Source organism: Falco rusticolus, chromosome 8 (genome assembly GCF_015220075.1).
Source record: "Falco rusticolus isolate bFalRus1 chromosome 8, bFalRus1.pri, whole genome shotgun sequence".
Lineage (NCBI taxonomy): Eukaryota > Metazoa > Chordata > Aves > Falconiformes > Falconidae > Falco > Falco rusticolus.
Window position 1 is genome coordinate 58479891 of NC_051194.1, and position 15631 is coordinate 58495521.

General features: G+C 44.2%; 1 protein-coding gene across 4 annotated transcripts in view; it reads left to right on the forward strand.

Moving 5' to 3' along the window:
- TRAF3IP1 (TRAF3 interacting protein 1) overlaps positions 1-12462 on the forward strand; it is a 45537-nt gene extending 33075 nt beyond the window's left edge. For 3 of the 4 annotated variants that reach the window (XM_037398211.1, XM_037398212.1, XM_037398213.1), the window contains 2 exons: positions 9092-9315; positions 12032-12262. In XM_037398211.1, coding sequence (XP_037254108.1) covers positions 9092-9315; positions 12032-12197 — 390 coding nt within the window. In that variant the 3' untranslated portion in view covers positions 12198-12262. Of the gene's footprint in view, positions 1-9091; positions 9316-12031 lie in introns of all 4 variants that reach the window. The other variant, XM_037398210.1, reaches the window with a different exon arrangement.
- Positions 12463-15631: the final 3169 nt, after the last annotated feature.

Here is a 15631-nt window from a genome sequence, read left to right on the forward strand (position 1 = left end):
GTAGTTACAGCTTTATCCAGCTTGCCGAATTACCGTTTCTTATAAACGTGCAGCTCATAGCGTCTGTGTGCTGATCACCGAAACACGGCTGGCTATGGCCAATGAATACGTCTGATGTGAAAATGTGCCTTTTTGAATAAGTTCTGTCATTACCTAACTGGTTGGAGCAACGAAGGGGTAAAAGTTGCCATTGCTGTTTATGCAGTAGCTCTAAAGCTGGTTGCTGGAGTGGTGTTGAGCTGGCACCGGTGCGGTGGCGTGATCCAGCTGCTCCTGTTCCTGGTTTTATTACTAGGTGGTGCTGTTGGACCAGCAGTCTCGAGACCAAGTTTGGGAGCAGCATTAGCAGTTCATTTATTAACGTCTTCCACCGGTACATGATTGCTCTGTAGGCTGTGCTGGTTGGTGGTGTGACCTGTCAGCTTACGCACTGGGCATAGAAAGGGACAGTGGGGAAGGGTTTACAAAATTGCATAGGTTTCATGCTCGGGAAGCTTCCTCTGGTGTCGGTGCTAAATTTTCTGGGGTTTTTGTTCTGAATAAGAGCAATTAAAACTATTCCCTTTTAACCCCTTAGATTTTTGTAAATGCACGTGGACAATGGTGTCCTTCTACAATAACCATTTAGTCCTGTCGCCTGTTTTCAGTCTCTAAAACATTCATTCAGTCCTTGTTTGTCTTTTGTTGGATCTTTTGAAGCACTGATCTGCGTTAGCAGCACTGATAATAGACAACTAATTCTGGAAAAAAACGTGCTGACTTCCTAGTCCATCACGTGAAAACTTGCATACAATGCTAAGCTCCTGGAATATCATCTGATCTCATATCCAAGCAGCTGGCTGCTACTGCAGTAGGTTTCTTTGCTGCTACTGCTTTTCAAATTATGTTGTTGAAGTCGTTGCAATCCAGAGAGGAGAAGTGTGGTTTTCCTGACAGCGGGAGGGGGGGGGGGGGGAATCAATGGAAAAGATGATTAAAAGTGCTCAGAGTTGGTGACTGGGACTTGATAGATGTAGTTAAGAAAACATGAGCTGGAGACATTGCTGAATCCTGGGAATTTATTTTAGGGGATAGAGACACTGTGATGCAGGAGACAGTAAAAATAAAAAATACATTTCCAACGTGGCATTGCCTCTGGGAATATTTCAGGGACCAGATATGCGGAGGGTGGCAGGTGGAGGTCTGGCATGCTCATGTCACCCTAGCATTGTGAACCTGCCTCCCATCTGAGGGATGTTCCTAACGTCAGGAGGAAGGCAGTGGCAAGATATTTTGTCTTGTGAGACTGCAGACCAGCAGTTCTGGGAGGAATAGTTACTGGTCTGCGAAATCTCTTTGGAGAAAGACAGCAAAAGTAATTAAAAAGAAGGAAGCATTTCAAGTGGTTTATTCCTGCCAAGTGGTCTAGGCAGGCAAGGGGAACCATGTCCCGTTATGTTGATGGGACTGCAAGAATGGGTCAGTGAACTCTGGCCAGCACGCTGTGTTCAAATGGCCGTGGGTTTTGTGCCAGGTCTAGCTCTGCAGTCTGCTGGGAAGCAGTATCAGTCTGGGATTTGACCATTTCTCCCCAGACTGTCAGTTTTCTTACTTAATTTGTTTTCCATCAAACTCTCCAGAAGAAATATCTTCTACATCAGTATGCAACTGTATTCCAAAACGTATTAGGCATTGAGAGTAAAATGTAATTGTACTTCTGTATTTTGGAGTAAGGTAACCAGAAGTCCAGTGAAAATTTGAAAAGGTACTTGCTTTGGGAAATTATGTCTGATGAAATGATGGTTATCCTTGTGTCCATCAGTAAGAATGTTCATCTTCCATTGTTTCGTTGAACTATTTAAGACATAAAAAGTAAATGAAATATTTTCCCAGTTATATTCATTAGTCGTTATTAAGCCTTGTTCTTCTGCCAGTTGGGAAAATGAAGGGAGAAAAAAATACGTTTGTACTCTTAAGTGCTAGAACTTTTGGGTAGTACTTTAGTAAGTCCTGTATTCAGCAAGAAAATGATCAATGGATCTAGCTGATTTATTGTGGATTAATCAACTAGAAATTAGGTGAAGTTGTTTAGAATTAATACTTAGTCCAAATGTAACACTGGTGAACTCTTGGGGATGTTTCACACCTTTACTTCTAACTTCTGATTGCCGAGGAGCATTTATTTGTGTTAAAAGCATTCCTCTGAAACCTTTTATGTGCTGTGTCTCCCAAACATGCATTTGCTTTTTAAGAAGTTTTAATAAAGAAAAAGAGAAAAGGAAAGAAGACTGGGACTTTCATCATGTAGGTTTTGCATGTGCAGAAACTTAAAATAATATACACAATTTTCAGGTCAAACAAAGAGGTCACTCTGGAAATACACAGCATTTTTGCTGCCTTGATTAGTTCTGTTCAGCCTAACAAATTCCTAAAAAGACTTCCTAAATGTATTTGTTTAGAATCTAACTCTCTAATGTTAAACAGAGAAAGAAACAGATGTTACATTTTGTATTCCACTTCATTTATTTGATGTGTGGAAAATGTAGGCAGGTTATTAAATAGTTTAAGCAAGTGGGATTGCAGAATTCCCATCTTTGCACTACCAAATACAGTTCACGAGCTTCAGAAAAGCAGCAGCTTTGAGGTTTCTGCAAGGAACAAGTGATATTAAATAGCTTAGCACCTGGGTAATATTAAATTTAATTGCAAATGTGATAAATTAAGTATGTACTTGTAAGCTTAGAACAAATACAATCATTGCTGATTTTGTTTAAAGTTCTTCAGGTCATTGATTTTTGTATTAATCCATCAGCTGCATGACATTGGGTATCTCCTCCAGTCAATGCAATTAGTTAACATGTCACGTTAACCAGATGTATTCATATATCCCACCATTTAAGTATTTTGAAGGGCTCACCACCCAAGACCACAGCTTCTCAGCATCCTGCCAGCGTAGTATGTCATGAGAAATGCTGACAGTAAAATTTAGTAGGAGTTACCTGCAGAAGGGCTTTCACCTTTGTGTGACAGCTCTGTTCATGGCGATGTGACGTTAATGCAGTCATCCGAATAAAGCTGCAGTGACAAAGTTTTGCTGCAAGCATGCAATTCCCGGAAAATCAGAACTGTACCCAGCGGACAAGCACCACAGGAGCTTAAATTGAATGAGTGTATGCTTGAGTGTCCTTGTTATGCTACTGCCGACTCTCAGAAAAAAAAAACCGTGGCCCCCAAGTAATTGCATTACAAGCTGTGAACACAGGAACAGGATTTTTGTCACTCTTGTGATATTCCTGGTATCATGGCTCCTTTGCTGTGGCCTTTGTGCACAAAAGCACAAAATGTTCTCTCCGGTGGGTGCAGTATAAATACAACATGAGACAGCAGATGGATACGTTAAACAGAAAGGATATATAAAAGTGCAGTGGGACAGCTGTGATTTCCATCCCTCAGAGAGGATGCAGTGCATCAGCTATGTAGCAGTGGTGTGTTGTAGGACACAGTACAGGTGACTTTCATATGTTTCAAGAGCTTATCAGTGGATTTGGCTGGAGTATACATTGGTGTGAAGGCAGTTGTTTTAACACAAGGAACAAATTTATTGCAAATGCTTTTTGAACAGGAAAGAAGCTGCTTTTTCAACAGGACATGGTCCTGGACCCAGAGTGTTTCAGCACTGTGAGGCAGAAGAGGAAAGCTGGGGAGGACTGGCACCCAGTATGCCATTATGGCTGAATTAATACTTTCTGCTATCATTAATTACCGCTAGAGTTGTCTCTTGGCATGTGTGTGGTCAGACCCATAGGATTCTGCTTAGCGTGCTGAATGCTGCACCAAACACATAAGGTTTTATGAACTGCCTTCTCCCCAGCACAGGCTGAGCGTGAAGCAAAGCAGACTGGCTCTGGGGGCTGAGCTGGGGTGTTTATGTACGTGTGAAAAGTGCAGCTCTTGTTAGAGGTATCAAATGTGAACGGGAGGGGGGGCAGGGGGAACCACCACCACCCTAAAAAAAAAACCAACCAACAACAACAAAAAACAAACAAACAAATTTGCATCCTTTAAAGAGCTATCCTTTTATTTTCTTTTGGTGCCTTGGAACTGAGAGGCAGGTCAAACTGCTAAATCTAATGGTAAAGAACATTATGTCTCCTATTCCTTGGCCTGTTACTGAACTCGGTACCTGGCATAAGCAGAAAAAGCATCCTGTTCATTTGAAATGATTTAACATTACTGTTTTCCCTGTGTTTCTGTGAAAGAGTTTCTTATGGTGATCCCTAGTGGATAGTTACAATCTACTTAAAATGCAGACTCTGTAAAAACCAGGAAAAGAAAACACCCTTTATGATCAAAAAATATTTTGTACAATAAAAAAAACCCACCTTGTTGTTTTTGCATTGAATGTATCAAAATTATTTGTCCAAAATGAAGTTTCTGTCCTGTCCTATAGAAAGAGGTAGGGGGGAAATGGTATAGCTCAATAAAACTATGATTACTTGGGTCTGTTTTCGTAACGGGACATAATACAATAGTTAAAAGGGGCTGTAGAAACTATTAAGTGCTTGATGGATGTTTGTTATAATTTGATTCACATTTAAAAACTGTTAATTAAAAAAAATTGAAAGAAAGGAGAAACTATAAAAGTAAGCAAATACTGTTTCTAGAAATAAATTTCAAATGGTGGTGGTGGTGGGGGAATTCGTATCGCCTTTTTAGCTTAGTAGATGTTGGGTACTGCAAATGCCCTCAACAGCCCGGCTATCAGAAATGGATGTGTTGCAAGTGATCCATTTTTATGGAGCTGTGCACACTGCAATATTTATACTAATTGCTTTAGTGAGGGTAAATGAAACACAAGTAAATTCTGGTGGTTTCTGGTGCCCTGTTGATAATTTCCCCTTTATTGATGAAAAAGAAAATTCCTGCTTTTTAATTTCTCAGGTCCCTGCATCCGAGTCCACATTGTGTTCTGTTCACGTTGAGGTAATGGGAAAGGCAGACTTTTTCCCAGGAATCCAAAATAAACATTTATCTTGGTGCCTTATGAAAAACATGAAGGAAGCGTGTTGGGCCTACAGAAGTGATAGAGTCTTTTATATGGGGATAATTTATTGATTCTTGGGCTTTTGTGAAAGGAGAGTTCATTGAGGTGTATGGCCTAATTAAATAGACTGGAACAATTCTGATTCTGGCATTTTTCTTAAAACTGAATATATCCTGTTACATGTTTGTGCAAAATGAGCAAAGGTGGCATTCAGGACTCTTACCACCCACGTTGCCTGTTGTAATAAACCATCTGCCATAATTCTTAGTGATTTAAAGAGCGTCCCATGTAGATTTTAACCCATAACTGTAAGTATGAAACTGAGAACAGACAGTATGGCTTTTTTCACCCTTCATAATTGCTTCTAATCAACAATTATAATCAACAATAATCAGCTGGCAAAGCTTGAGTGTTTTATGGTGATAATTCTCTGTCCTGAGCTCAGCTTTCTGTAGGCTGCAGGAAAATGTAACGTGGCATCTTGGTAGTGTAAGTGTTGGTGAAATGAAAGAAGAAAAATTGACGGTTATTTTTTAACTCGTGTGAGGAGGGACAACCTGTGCCAGCTGAGCTACTGCACCTTCAGATGTTGGGACATTTTTATCGGGAACTTGACATTTAAGTGCTTCTCCTTTAGAGACTTAACACTAAAAAACTGCGTGTTCTTACACCACTTCAATATCACACATTGTGTTTGAAAGACAGAGGGTTTTTTTTAACAAGCCTATTGATGTACCTGTTCTAATTCCAAGCAGAATTTAATAGATTTTTCGTGGTAGTCGTTTCAGTACTTGAAATTATTTTGGATGGGACAATATTTTTGTCCTTTTCATATGAGTTTTGAACAATTCAACTACACAAAGAGTATGCTGGAGTTACAGGGACACTAAAATTATTTTTTAATATTTACTAATGCACTCTAAGGACATCTTCCCAGTTCATAGAAAATATTCAGCAGTGGTTTATTTCAACTTCAGCTTTTTGAGCAGCTGTGTATTTTAGCATGGAATATTTCAAATTGTTAGTTGGATCTGTGTTTTATAGCATACAGTTCTGGTTTGCTTGTTTACTGAATTGTGGGTTTTTCGCTTTTTTATTTTTTGTTTTCATACCATACTTGCTGGTGTTGAGAAGTGTAGCTGCTTGGACTGTCTGTGTATCAGGGAGGTCACACCAGAGAACGTAAAACATTGAACTCAGTATTTGGAAAACAAAAACGAAGCATTCCTCAAGTTTTCACACACACAGCTGTATCCTCAGATGATGGACTGGCTGAGTCTTCTTGCTTCTGAGATAGCCGTATTTGAAACAAATTCCTTCTCTCTTGGCTGTGGCTTCTTAAAATGGGTGGCAGGGAGGAAAGCGGTAAAGGTTTGGTGCACTCGGGAGGAGAGGAAAGGCAAGGCCGTGGGACTTCTCCTTGGGAAGCTGTTGGATCTGACACAGCTCTGTTCTGCTGCCGAACTGAAAGTGATTGTCTTCATACAGCTAACTTCCCAATTACCCAGCAATGCCTGGTGCCAGGCATTAAGCTTTCCCTATGGCTTTGGTGGAGCGCAGCACGTAGCAAGGACTAGGAAAACAGAGTTAGGATAGAGGGCAAAGAGTTTTGGAACCCTGTGAGAGTGCAGATCTGCTCATACATCTTTACTAGCTGCAGCGAGGCGGTGGGGCAAAAAAATATTTCCAGGAGAGAAACTCCTGTCGGCCTGAGATGTGTGCTGAGCCCTGGTACACGGATGGTGTGCCAGGCCCCTGTCCTGTGATCTGTGCCTTTAGGAAGCGTTGCCCTGGCTGCCCCTTCTCCAGGGAGCTGCAAGATCAACAGGGAGAGAGGCTGGACAACACTGATGGGAACTTGGTTGGCCACAGTGCTCAGACGCTGGCCAAGGAGGAGACCCAGGGGAGAAGATCTGCTCAACCCTAGGCAGCTGTGCTCGGAACGGGGGTGCTCACCCGCTCTCGGGGGACAAAATGGGTCAAGAAGCAGCGCTTTCATCTTTGCGTCGTAAAGGATAGCAAACACATGGATGGCTCCAGAAAGCATCTAAGTGATGTGTTTTCTGTGATGTAGTATAATGAAACACCTGCTTCTGTGAGGGAGGTATGGGTCGAGTGAGAAGGAATTAAGATGAGTGTTATTTTTAACAGTTTAGCCAGCACTCGTGAACTGACTTAGGAAGCAAAGGTCACAAGTTCAGCAGCATTTGCCACTTCAGCCCAGGTCCTAATTAAACGACTTGAACATTATAAAATGGCAGTAAACTCAGAAGTCCCACAGTTTTCATGCACCGCGTGTGTGGTAAAACACAAGCATTGGAGGTAAGTAAATCTCAGCCTTCAAATCTTTTAGAAGTATTTTTCTAAAATATATAATATATATCTCTGAGTTCATCAGCAAGCCGAGGGCTGCTGAAATGTGTTTGGCAGTAGTCCCTGCTGCCTCCAAGCGCAGCTGAACAAACAGCCCGCAGCTCACACAGGAAGACAGGCCAAGGGGGCAGGAGGGGACAGCGTGGTAGATGTGGTGTCCCAGCGCGAGGGAAGCACACTGCCACCTCTGTGTTTGCTGAGCCACGAGGAGCCCTGCTTCGGAATTGGTTGATCCTGCGGTTGGGGTGGTAGAGAAAGACCTTTCTAGTTTTCCGGCATACATTAAATGACCAAAATGACTTTAAATAAATTTTACTTAAAACTTTGTGTGTCTTAAAGAAAAACTCAGGTGTGGAAGTTGACCTGTAGGGGTCTTGGAAAGAAAGAAAAAATTAGCTTGTTTTTTCTTGATGGCGGAGAAAAAAATCCAGTGGACTTTTCTTTTATGATGATTGTTGTTTTCAGGGAAGGCTTTTCTGGAATGAGATTATTGCAGTGTGTTAGTTATGTGGCATCACTTTGCTATTTTTATGGCATCCTCTTGCTCCCCATGACTTTGCGCTTTAGCAAACACTTTCTCTGTATTTAACTTGCAGTAAGCTTGAAGGCTTCAGGAGATGGACCACAGAGACTCTGCTGGCTGCACATGAGGGAAGTGTGCACAAGACCAAATTATTTTTGAGTAGTGGAGTTTATTGAGGCCACATCTGCAGCCTGCATGATTTTACAACCACTGTTAACAGAAGTACAAGGCACGGAATAACCACCGTCTATTTTAGCTGTGCAGCATGAAGTGCTATTATTAGGACCAGCATTAGGAGCTGGAAATCCAGATACAGTGGAGGGAGAGAAGCATCTTGAAAGGACTGATGAGAACTAGGAGGAGGCTGTGCCCTGCAGCATCCACCGTGGCTCCCAAATAGCAGCAAAACACTGTGGCAAGCAAGTCCGATGGATGTTTATGGTGCAGTAGCCTATAACATGGTGAGCGGAGGTGCTGCTTCTCCAAATTACTGCCTTTTGGATTATCATCATCTTCCTCCAGAGTTTAACGTGACATCATCGTTACGCATTGTGACTTGCAGCATTACTGAGTAAATGCCAATCCACCGTGTCCTGCTGCAGGGCTGTGGCGTGTCGCGGTGACGGATTGGTGTGTGATTTGCACAGCGAACGCGGCGGCAGCCAGTGGCAGCGGCAGATTGATAGCAAAAGTGTTGTTGCTTATTATGCGTCTGTTGAGCTTCTGTTTAATGATGCCATGTTAAGCCACAGAAATTTCCCTTTCAATATATAGAAATAGGTTGAAGTAAACCATGACTGAATGTAAAAGAGGCTTCCCCCCTGATACACCCACCGCTTTGCGAAAGACCATGTTGAGAATGACAACATCAGTGAGATCATTTATGGGATCAAATACTAATTTTCCTTTTGTGCACTTGTGACCTGACAAGCAATTCAACAGCGCTGATGCTATTGCACAGTTTTGCAGCAGCGGTGACTTGCGTATGGCATGCTGTCTGCTCATCTGTGTCTAGGCTGTTGCTTCGTTTCTTCTCTTTTGTTGCAGACTGTCATAAACACTTCTCCCGTTGCTTCAGTTAGTCTCCAAAGCATTCTTTGTTCAGTATCTCATGAACAACAACCGTTTTCCCTAGTTTTGATGCTTTCCTTCTTATTCATCCTTCCTATTAGGAGAAGCCCTTTGTATCGGAAGCAGCTAGGAAGAAAGAGAGAGACTTGGTAGCCAAAGAAATTGAGAAGTTTCAGGTCTCTATTCAGACTCTGTGCCAGAGTGCCCTTACGCTTGGCAGGATCATGGATTACATTCAAGAAGACATGGATGCCATGAAGAACGAGTTGCAGATGTGGCGGCACGAGAACAGAGAGCATGCAGAAGCTCTACAGAAAGAGCAAAGGTGAGTGTACTCAGGGAAAGTTTGGTTGGTATCTCGAGACGGATTTCTGAATTCAGGAGAGAGGAGAGTTTTACTCATTTTTCAAAGCAGATTCATCATCAGTCATTTTTGTGGTTTGGGGATTTTTTTTTTGCAGTCTGTTTTTTTTTTTTTTTTTTTTAAAGTGTTAAAATCTTAAGGTCTTTCCAGCTCAATTTCACATGATGTACATGACAGCGGAGATGCGAGTGTTTGTGTGATATGAGAGGGTTTGATTTGTTTCATTCTTTTCGCAAATATATAGGGAGCAATGGGGGAAGAGCTTAGTAAACAAAGTAGATGTTGAATCAGGTCTAGGAGTGGATTCCTAAAGCTCAACCTGCTCTCTTTGTGCCATTGAATTCAGTGTGTTCTGCAGTGGTGTTTAATAACAGCTGTCGTCTGTGCAAGGTTAAAAAAACAGCATTGGAAAGCCAGGAGAGCAAAGGTGACATGCGCAATAGAAACAAGGAGGTCAAGCCTAGAAGCAGTTTCTTTGGCCTTACTTGTCTCACCAACATGTGTTTATGCTCCTTGGAAACAGAACGTCACTTCCAGTTGTGTGTCTCTGATCTTAAACGTGAACTGGGTATTGATCCTCCTGGATTCGCAGTCAGCCTAGGCAGACCTGCTGTTCCCTCAGTCCATGTGCTTCATTCATGCAGAAGCAAGTATGGGCGGTGTTCTTAGCTAAGTCCTATCTTGGTAGGTAGCAATGTGTTAAATAGCCAGCAGCTGTAAGTTTCTGACCAGTCCACTGGCTAGGGTGGGAATCGGGGCTTTGGTTTGTACATAAAGTGTAACGATGTTAATTCCTTGCACTTATATAGCACCTTCTATCCCAAAACCTTGACAGGCTTCAAAAGTCTGGTTGGCCTCACAATGCAGCACCCCTGCAAAGAGAAAGGGAACAGTTGTTGGGCTGTATCTTGTGGTTGGAGGAACTGAGGTATTGCATCGCTCTCCTTTGTGCTGCACCTAGTGATAGGGAGCGAGTCTCGGGCCTTTCCCTGGGCATGTGCTTACTCAGGGGATCCACTTTGGCCTTGCCAAACAAGTCATTTACACTTCGGCTGGTTTCCCAGCACAGTGACTGTACATGATCCGCTGGCTCCGTGTGTCCCCTGAGCTCCAGGCAGAGCTTACTAAGGCTGTCTCCTTGGCAGTGGTGCAGAAAGACAGGGGGAGTGAGAAGAAAGAACTGCCCAGCTGATTTTGTTGGCAGATTTTTGTCAAACCGAGCTTTACAGCGGCTAGCTGTTTTGTGTGACACCGCAGGCAGGCTAGTGTCCCCTCGGCAGAGCCGCTTGGTTCCGTTTCACGAGCTCAGGCTGCCATAGCGTATCCCTGCCCTTCACAAGGGTTCGTATGTGGTCCTAATCAGGTGGGTGTAGTGCTAGGGCATGTCCAATCCTTCAGGAAAGAATTACAGAGTATCAGACATGAAGATGACAATGCTTCCCATATGTACTGGAATTTGGATGCACATCTTTGTTTTCTTTGCTTCTGTGAAAGACAATTTAATTTCCATTGGGGAAATGTTAGTGCAATTTCTAGTGATGTTTTTTGTGATTTATGCTAATGTGGTAGAAAGGAGGGGAAAACTAAATGATATTGAGATGTGGACTTCAGCTAATGAGTCCTCAAAGTGACTGGGTAATTCAGAGTGACAGCAGGCTAGCTCAGTCTGTCGCTTCCCTGGCTGTTCAGTGTTCTGCAGATCAGCAAAGCATCACAGAAGGGGGCACATTTGTTTTAAAGCCGAACAGCCCTATTCACTTAAGAAGCATCAGCCCACTTGTGGTTTATTAGCATAGGATTTATTAAATTTCCTATTAGTGTGGGATTGCCTGCCCTTGTCAGCGTCTAGCGATGGGTCAGTTTTCATATACCTTGCCTCTTCTCAGATGTCTACCTGCTGGAGCTGGATGCTGCTGGTGGTTGTTGGTGTCTGGCTGCTGGCTTGCTGGTTTATTGGAGGAAGCTGCTGGTAGCAGGCCAGCAACCACCACAGCAGTTGCATTTGTTCCTCTCTGCCACGTGTGCTTCTCTCATTTAAGCTCTTGTGGTGAGGCCCAGAGGGATGGCTGTTACCGTGTGTATCATGGTAGGACCCACGGGCCCCTGTAAAAGGTGGGTGTCCTTAAAATCATAGAATAGTTGGGCTGGAAGGGACCTTAAAAGATGACCTAGTTCCACCCCCCCGCCACAGGCAGGGCCACCTTCCACCAGCCCAGGTTGCTCCAAGCCCCATCCAGCCTGGCCTTGAACACTGCCAGGGATGGGGCAGCCATGGCTTCTCTAGTCCTTGCTGTGTTCCGTCCCATAAAGTCAGGTGCTGCTTCATCCATGGGCCAGGTGGTTGCTGCTTTTGGCTGGATAAAATGAAAGAAGTGCTTGATGTATGCATAGTGCGGGGTGAAATAACTGCAAAGAGTTTTAGCAGGAAAGCTGGGTTAGCCAAGAAGTGAGGGTTTAGTGCCGAATTGTGGGTGATCTCTCTCGAACAATATTCTTCTCTGTTCGTGGTGTTAGCTTTGCCTTTGTGCTTCTTATTCAAAACCTTCTTTCAGGAAGGGTGGGCACAACTTAAATACTTTGCAGACTTTCAGGTATTGAATGTACTTTCTTGGAGGCTTAAGTAGCCTGAAGCAGCGTAATGTTTCCAATAACATTACACTCCTTGTGTCTCTTTCAGCATCACAGACAGTGCTGTAGAACCGTTAAAAGCTGATCTGGCTGAACTGGAACAGTTGATTAAAGACCAGCAAGACAAGATCTGTGCTGTAAAAGCTAATATTTTAAAGAACGAAGAAAAAATCCGGAGGATGGTTCTTAGCATAAACCTGTCTTCAAGAAGGTGAAGAAGAGGGGAGAAGAAGAATTAAAAACAAAAAAGCCTTGGGACTGACTGACACCTGACTGACATTCCTACCAAATAAAAACAAAATAGCGGGGAAAACTAAGATATGCCTTGCTTAGTTTTAAAATGTTTAGGGACCAGAAGGCTAAAAATTATGTAAAATCCTATTATTGCATTGATCTTTAGATGTTGATATTACCCAGGATAAAATGATGTTCAGTTGAATGCTCAAGTTGCTGAGCTATTAAAAAGAACTTGTTTGTTTAGATGCGAGCAGCCGTTACTCGCTCACCGGGTCTTCACAGCCCTCTTCTCCCCGGCCTGTGGCGCAGTTTCCGAGCTGTGTCTCTCTACATCTCCTTGTCTTCATTTCCGCTGAGGTTACTTTTGAACATGCTGTCATGGAAAATGGGTATTAGATGCGTCTTTTGCCCCCTTAAAAAAATGTTCCAAACCCCTGCAGATCCAGACGGTTCCTGAATCCAGTTTGTTATTAACGGGGAAAATTATCTACAAAACAATGCCACAGGATCAAGAAGTAAAGCCTTGTGTAACCTGCAGTTCTTTGCATCATTGCAGAGATTACGTCATGTTTTCAGAGCTATCGGGAATCTTATTAGAAACAACAGAAAATGCAGCACAAGCATCACCATGTAAGGGAGCTGAAGTATTTTATCTGCGCAGGTGTTAATTCCATTTTTATTGCATATGTTCATTTGGAAAGGATTAATTTAAGTACCTGTTTCCTCCCAAATGCATGTTCCTGTAACTTTTTGTATGTGAATAATTCCACTGTTTTGGTTTTTTTTTTTTAGTTAACTGCAGCCGTCTGTACTGTTTTCCTAATGACCTCTTGAATGTACTGCACATTAGGGTCCAGCTTTACTTACTCCTAAATCTGCAAAGCGTATTAGCGTAGACACAACTATATGACACTGCACTGAGCGCAGAAGGCTTTAGTCCACTGCAAGGCTGTTCTCTCAAGATTTTTATAAGGTGCCAGCACATCTCTTCCCACGTTGTTTGGGGAGTTGTTGCAGTACGAAGTGCTAGCGTCCTCATTTTTCTTCCCGAGATTGGCAATCTGTGGGGGTTTTATTTTTCTTTTGCTGGTGTCTGGACCTTCAAAAACCCACCAAATGGATCATCACCAAATATGTTAAATACAGACATTTTAAAGGGCAGGATGCTTTGTTGCGTGGGATTTTGGTGGGTGTGGAGAGGAAGCAGGGGACTTGTGAAGGTATAGGAGAAATTTTCTGATCAGTTCTTAACAGGACATGACACTATGCTGTTTGTTTGAACTGCCACTTCAATTTTTTTATTTTAATGTCTGAACTTAAATGGTGAAGCAATATTCTGATTAGGGTCCAGAGAGGCAGGACGGCACCTGTGTTTCTTACCCAGGGTTGAAGCCTGTCCACCACATCCCAGGTCTCATCACATGGAGGAAAAGCGGTTCTGGATGTCTGCTGGAATCTCCAGAGCCCAGAACTGATGGTGAAAGCCTGCATGGTCAATATATAACTTCAGAGTGGTTTCGGTACTCCCTCCCTCCTCCCTTTAAATACTTGCATCGAACAATACAGGGTTTGGTTGGATTGCTCAGGCCCCTGCTTGCACTGGTTTTGACCCTGTGAGCCCCTGGTGCTTCTGTTGGCACTTCTAGAAGCCACCCTTTAAAAGCAAGAGACGGATTTGTTACCAGTCCCCCAGCCTATGTCACCCCCTCGGTGCCTCTTCCATGCCCCTCCTGCATCCACAGGCCAGAGCTGCAGTGCTGCTGGAGCAGGGGGCTGCAGGCAAGCAGTGAGAGGAGACCAGCAGCAGGGAGTTCCAGGGGTTCTCCGGGGACATGAAGTGATTTCGGCTCTGCCCTGAGTTAGGATTTAAATCGTGACTTTTTCCTTTCCCTCTGCTACTCAGTTTCACAAAGTTCCCTTCGCCAGACCCCGTCTCCCTGTCGTCCCTCTGCTGATGGGTGCTGCGTGCTCTTTGTGTGGTGGTGTGACCCGTGCATTCCTGTGTCCTTGCGTTACAAGTGACTGTCCCCTGAGTCAGGGTGGAAAGCCTCAGGCTCATATAAACCTAGGGCTTGGAGGCACTGATTTGGTTCCTGTGAGACCTTAGGGATGGCTTCTTGCATCTTTATGCACCTGTTTTCTTATGCTTTCTGCATCAAATACGACTTTAAACAAGAATTGGTTAGTGTTAGGGTTTGATAGCCTGTCCGATGTCTCCCGCGGTCTCAGCTGGCTCTCCATCTAGGTTTGCTTCGTTTTCCAGTATGATGGACCAAGGCTAGTGCCTCGGAGCTGAGGCTTGCTTTAATTTTTAAAGGCAGGTTAAAGATGCAGCATGGAAAAAGCAAATAAGCAGCTGTGCCTCAGGAAGGGAAAACGGATGGAGAAGAATGTGTGTGCACGTCTGCCTGCGTCTCTCTTGCACGCGATGCCTTGCCTGTGCCTTGGGCTTGTGTTTCAGCTTGTGGGTGGTTCGTTAGCACAGGAAGCTTTGCTAGCGCGGTGGTTTGGGGTTGAAAACCCTGCCATTGTCGGGCTCCGCTGGCGCTAACGGAGCCTGACGGTGCCGGGAAGCAGGACTAGTATTTCACAACGTGCCTGACATTCCTCTCCTGTGCAGGTCGGGAGATGGCTGCCAGCCCCTCTGGGGTGGGGCCGGGGAGTATTTCTTAGCTGGAAAGGTAGAGCTGTTGGCAGGATCCCAAAAGACGGTGGTTAGCTAGCGAGGGACACCGGTGGGGTGATGGGACCTCCCCAGATCAGGACTCGGGTCCAGGGGCAGAGGAGGCTGAAGGGGAGGGTGAGGTGAGCTCAGAGGTCTCCATCTGAGGACATCGGTGGGTGCTCTGGGTGTTGGAGACCGTTCCCTAGGGTGGGAATGGGAGAGGCTTAGGAAAGGAAGAGGGAAAGGAAGCCTGAAGGTGTGTGTGAAATGGGACTTGGACGGAGCTTAGGTACCAGAGGATCCAGCTGTGGTTGTGAGGGATCTCCTGCTCACCTGGGACCTCGTCCCTCAGTTCCGGAGACATCAGTGACAAGTGTCTAGAGTCTAAATACACTGGCCATCTGAGCTAGACTCAGCCCATTTCTTGAGCATTCTTCAATTCACCTCATTGTCAGGCTGAGCTCAAAAATAGGGCTCCCTGGAAAAGCCCATTTCTCTGCGGTGTCTGCAAGGGGAGCCTTGGGCAAGACAGCTCAGGTAGGGCTGTTTACTTTGCCAGTGTCTGATAGTTGTGAGATGTGTTTCAACCACCCGATGAGTTCGAGTCCTTCAGTCTCCGACCCTTAGCTACGAGATCAGGTGTCTCTTCCCATCTCATGGAGGCTATCTGCCAGGGTTCCTCAGCCAGCACAAAGGCAGATGCTCTGGGGTGGCGGGCTCTGCACACCCCTTCTCCCCCCAAATTCT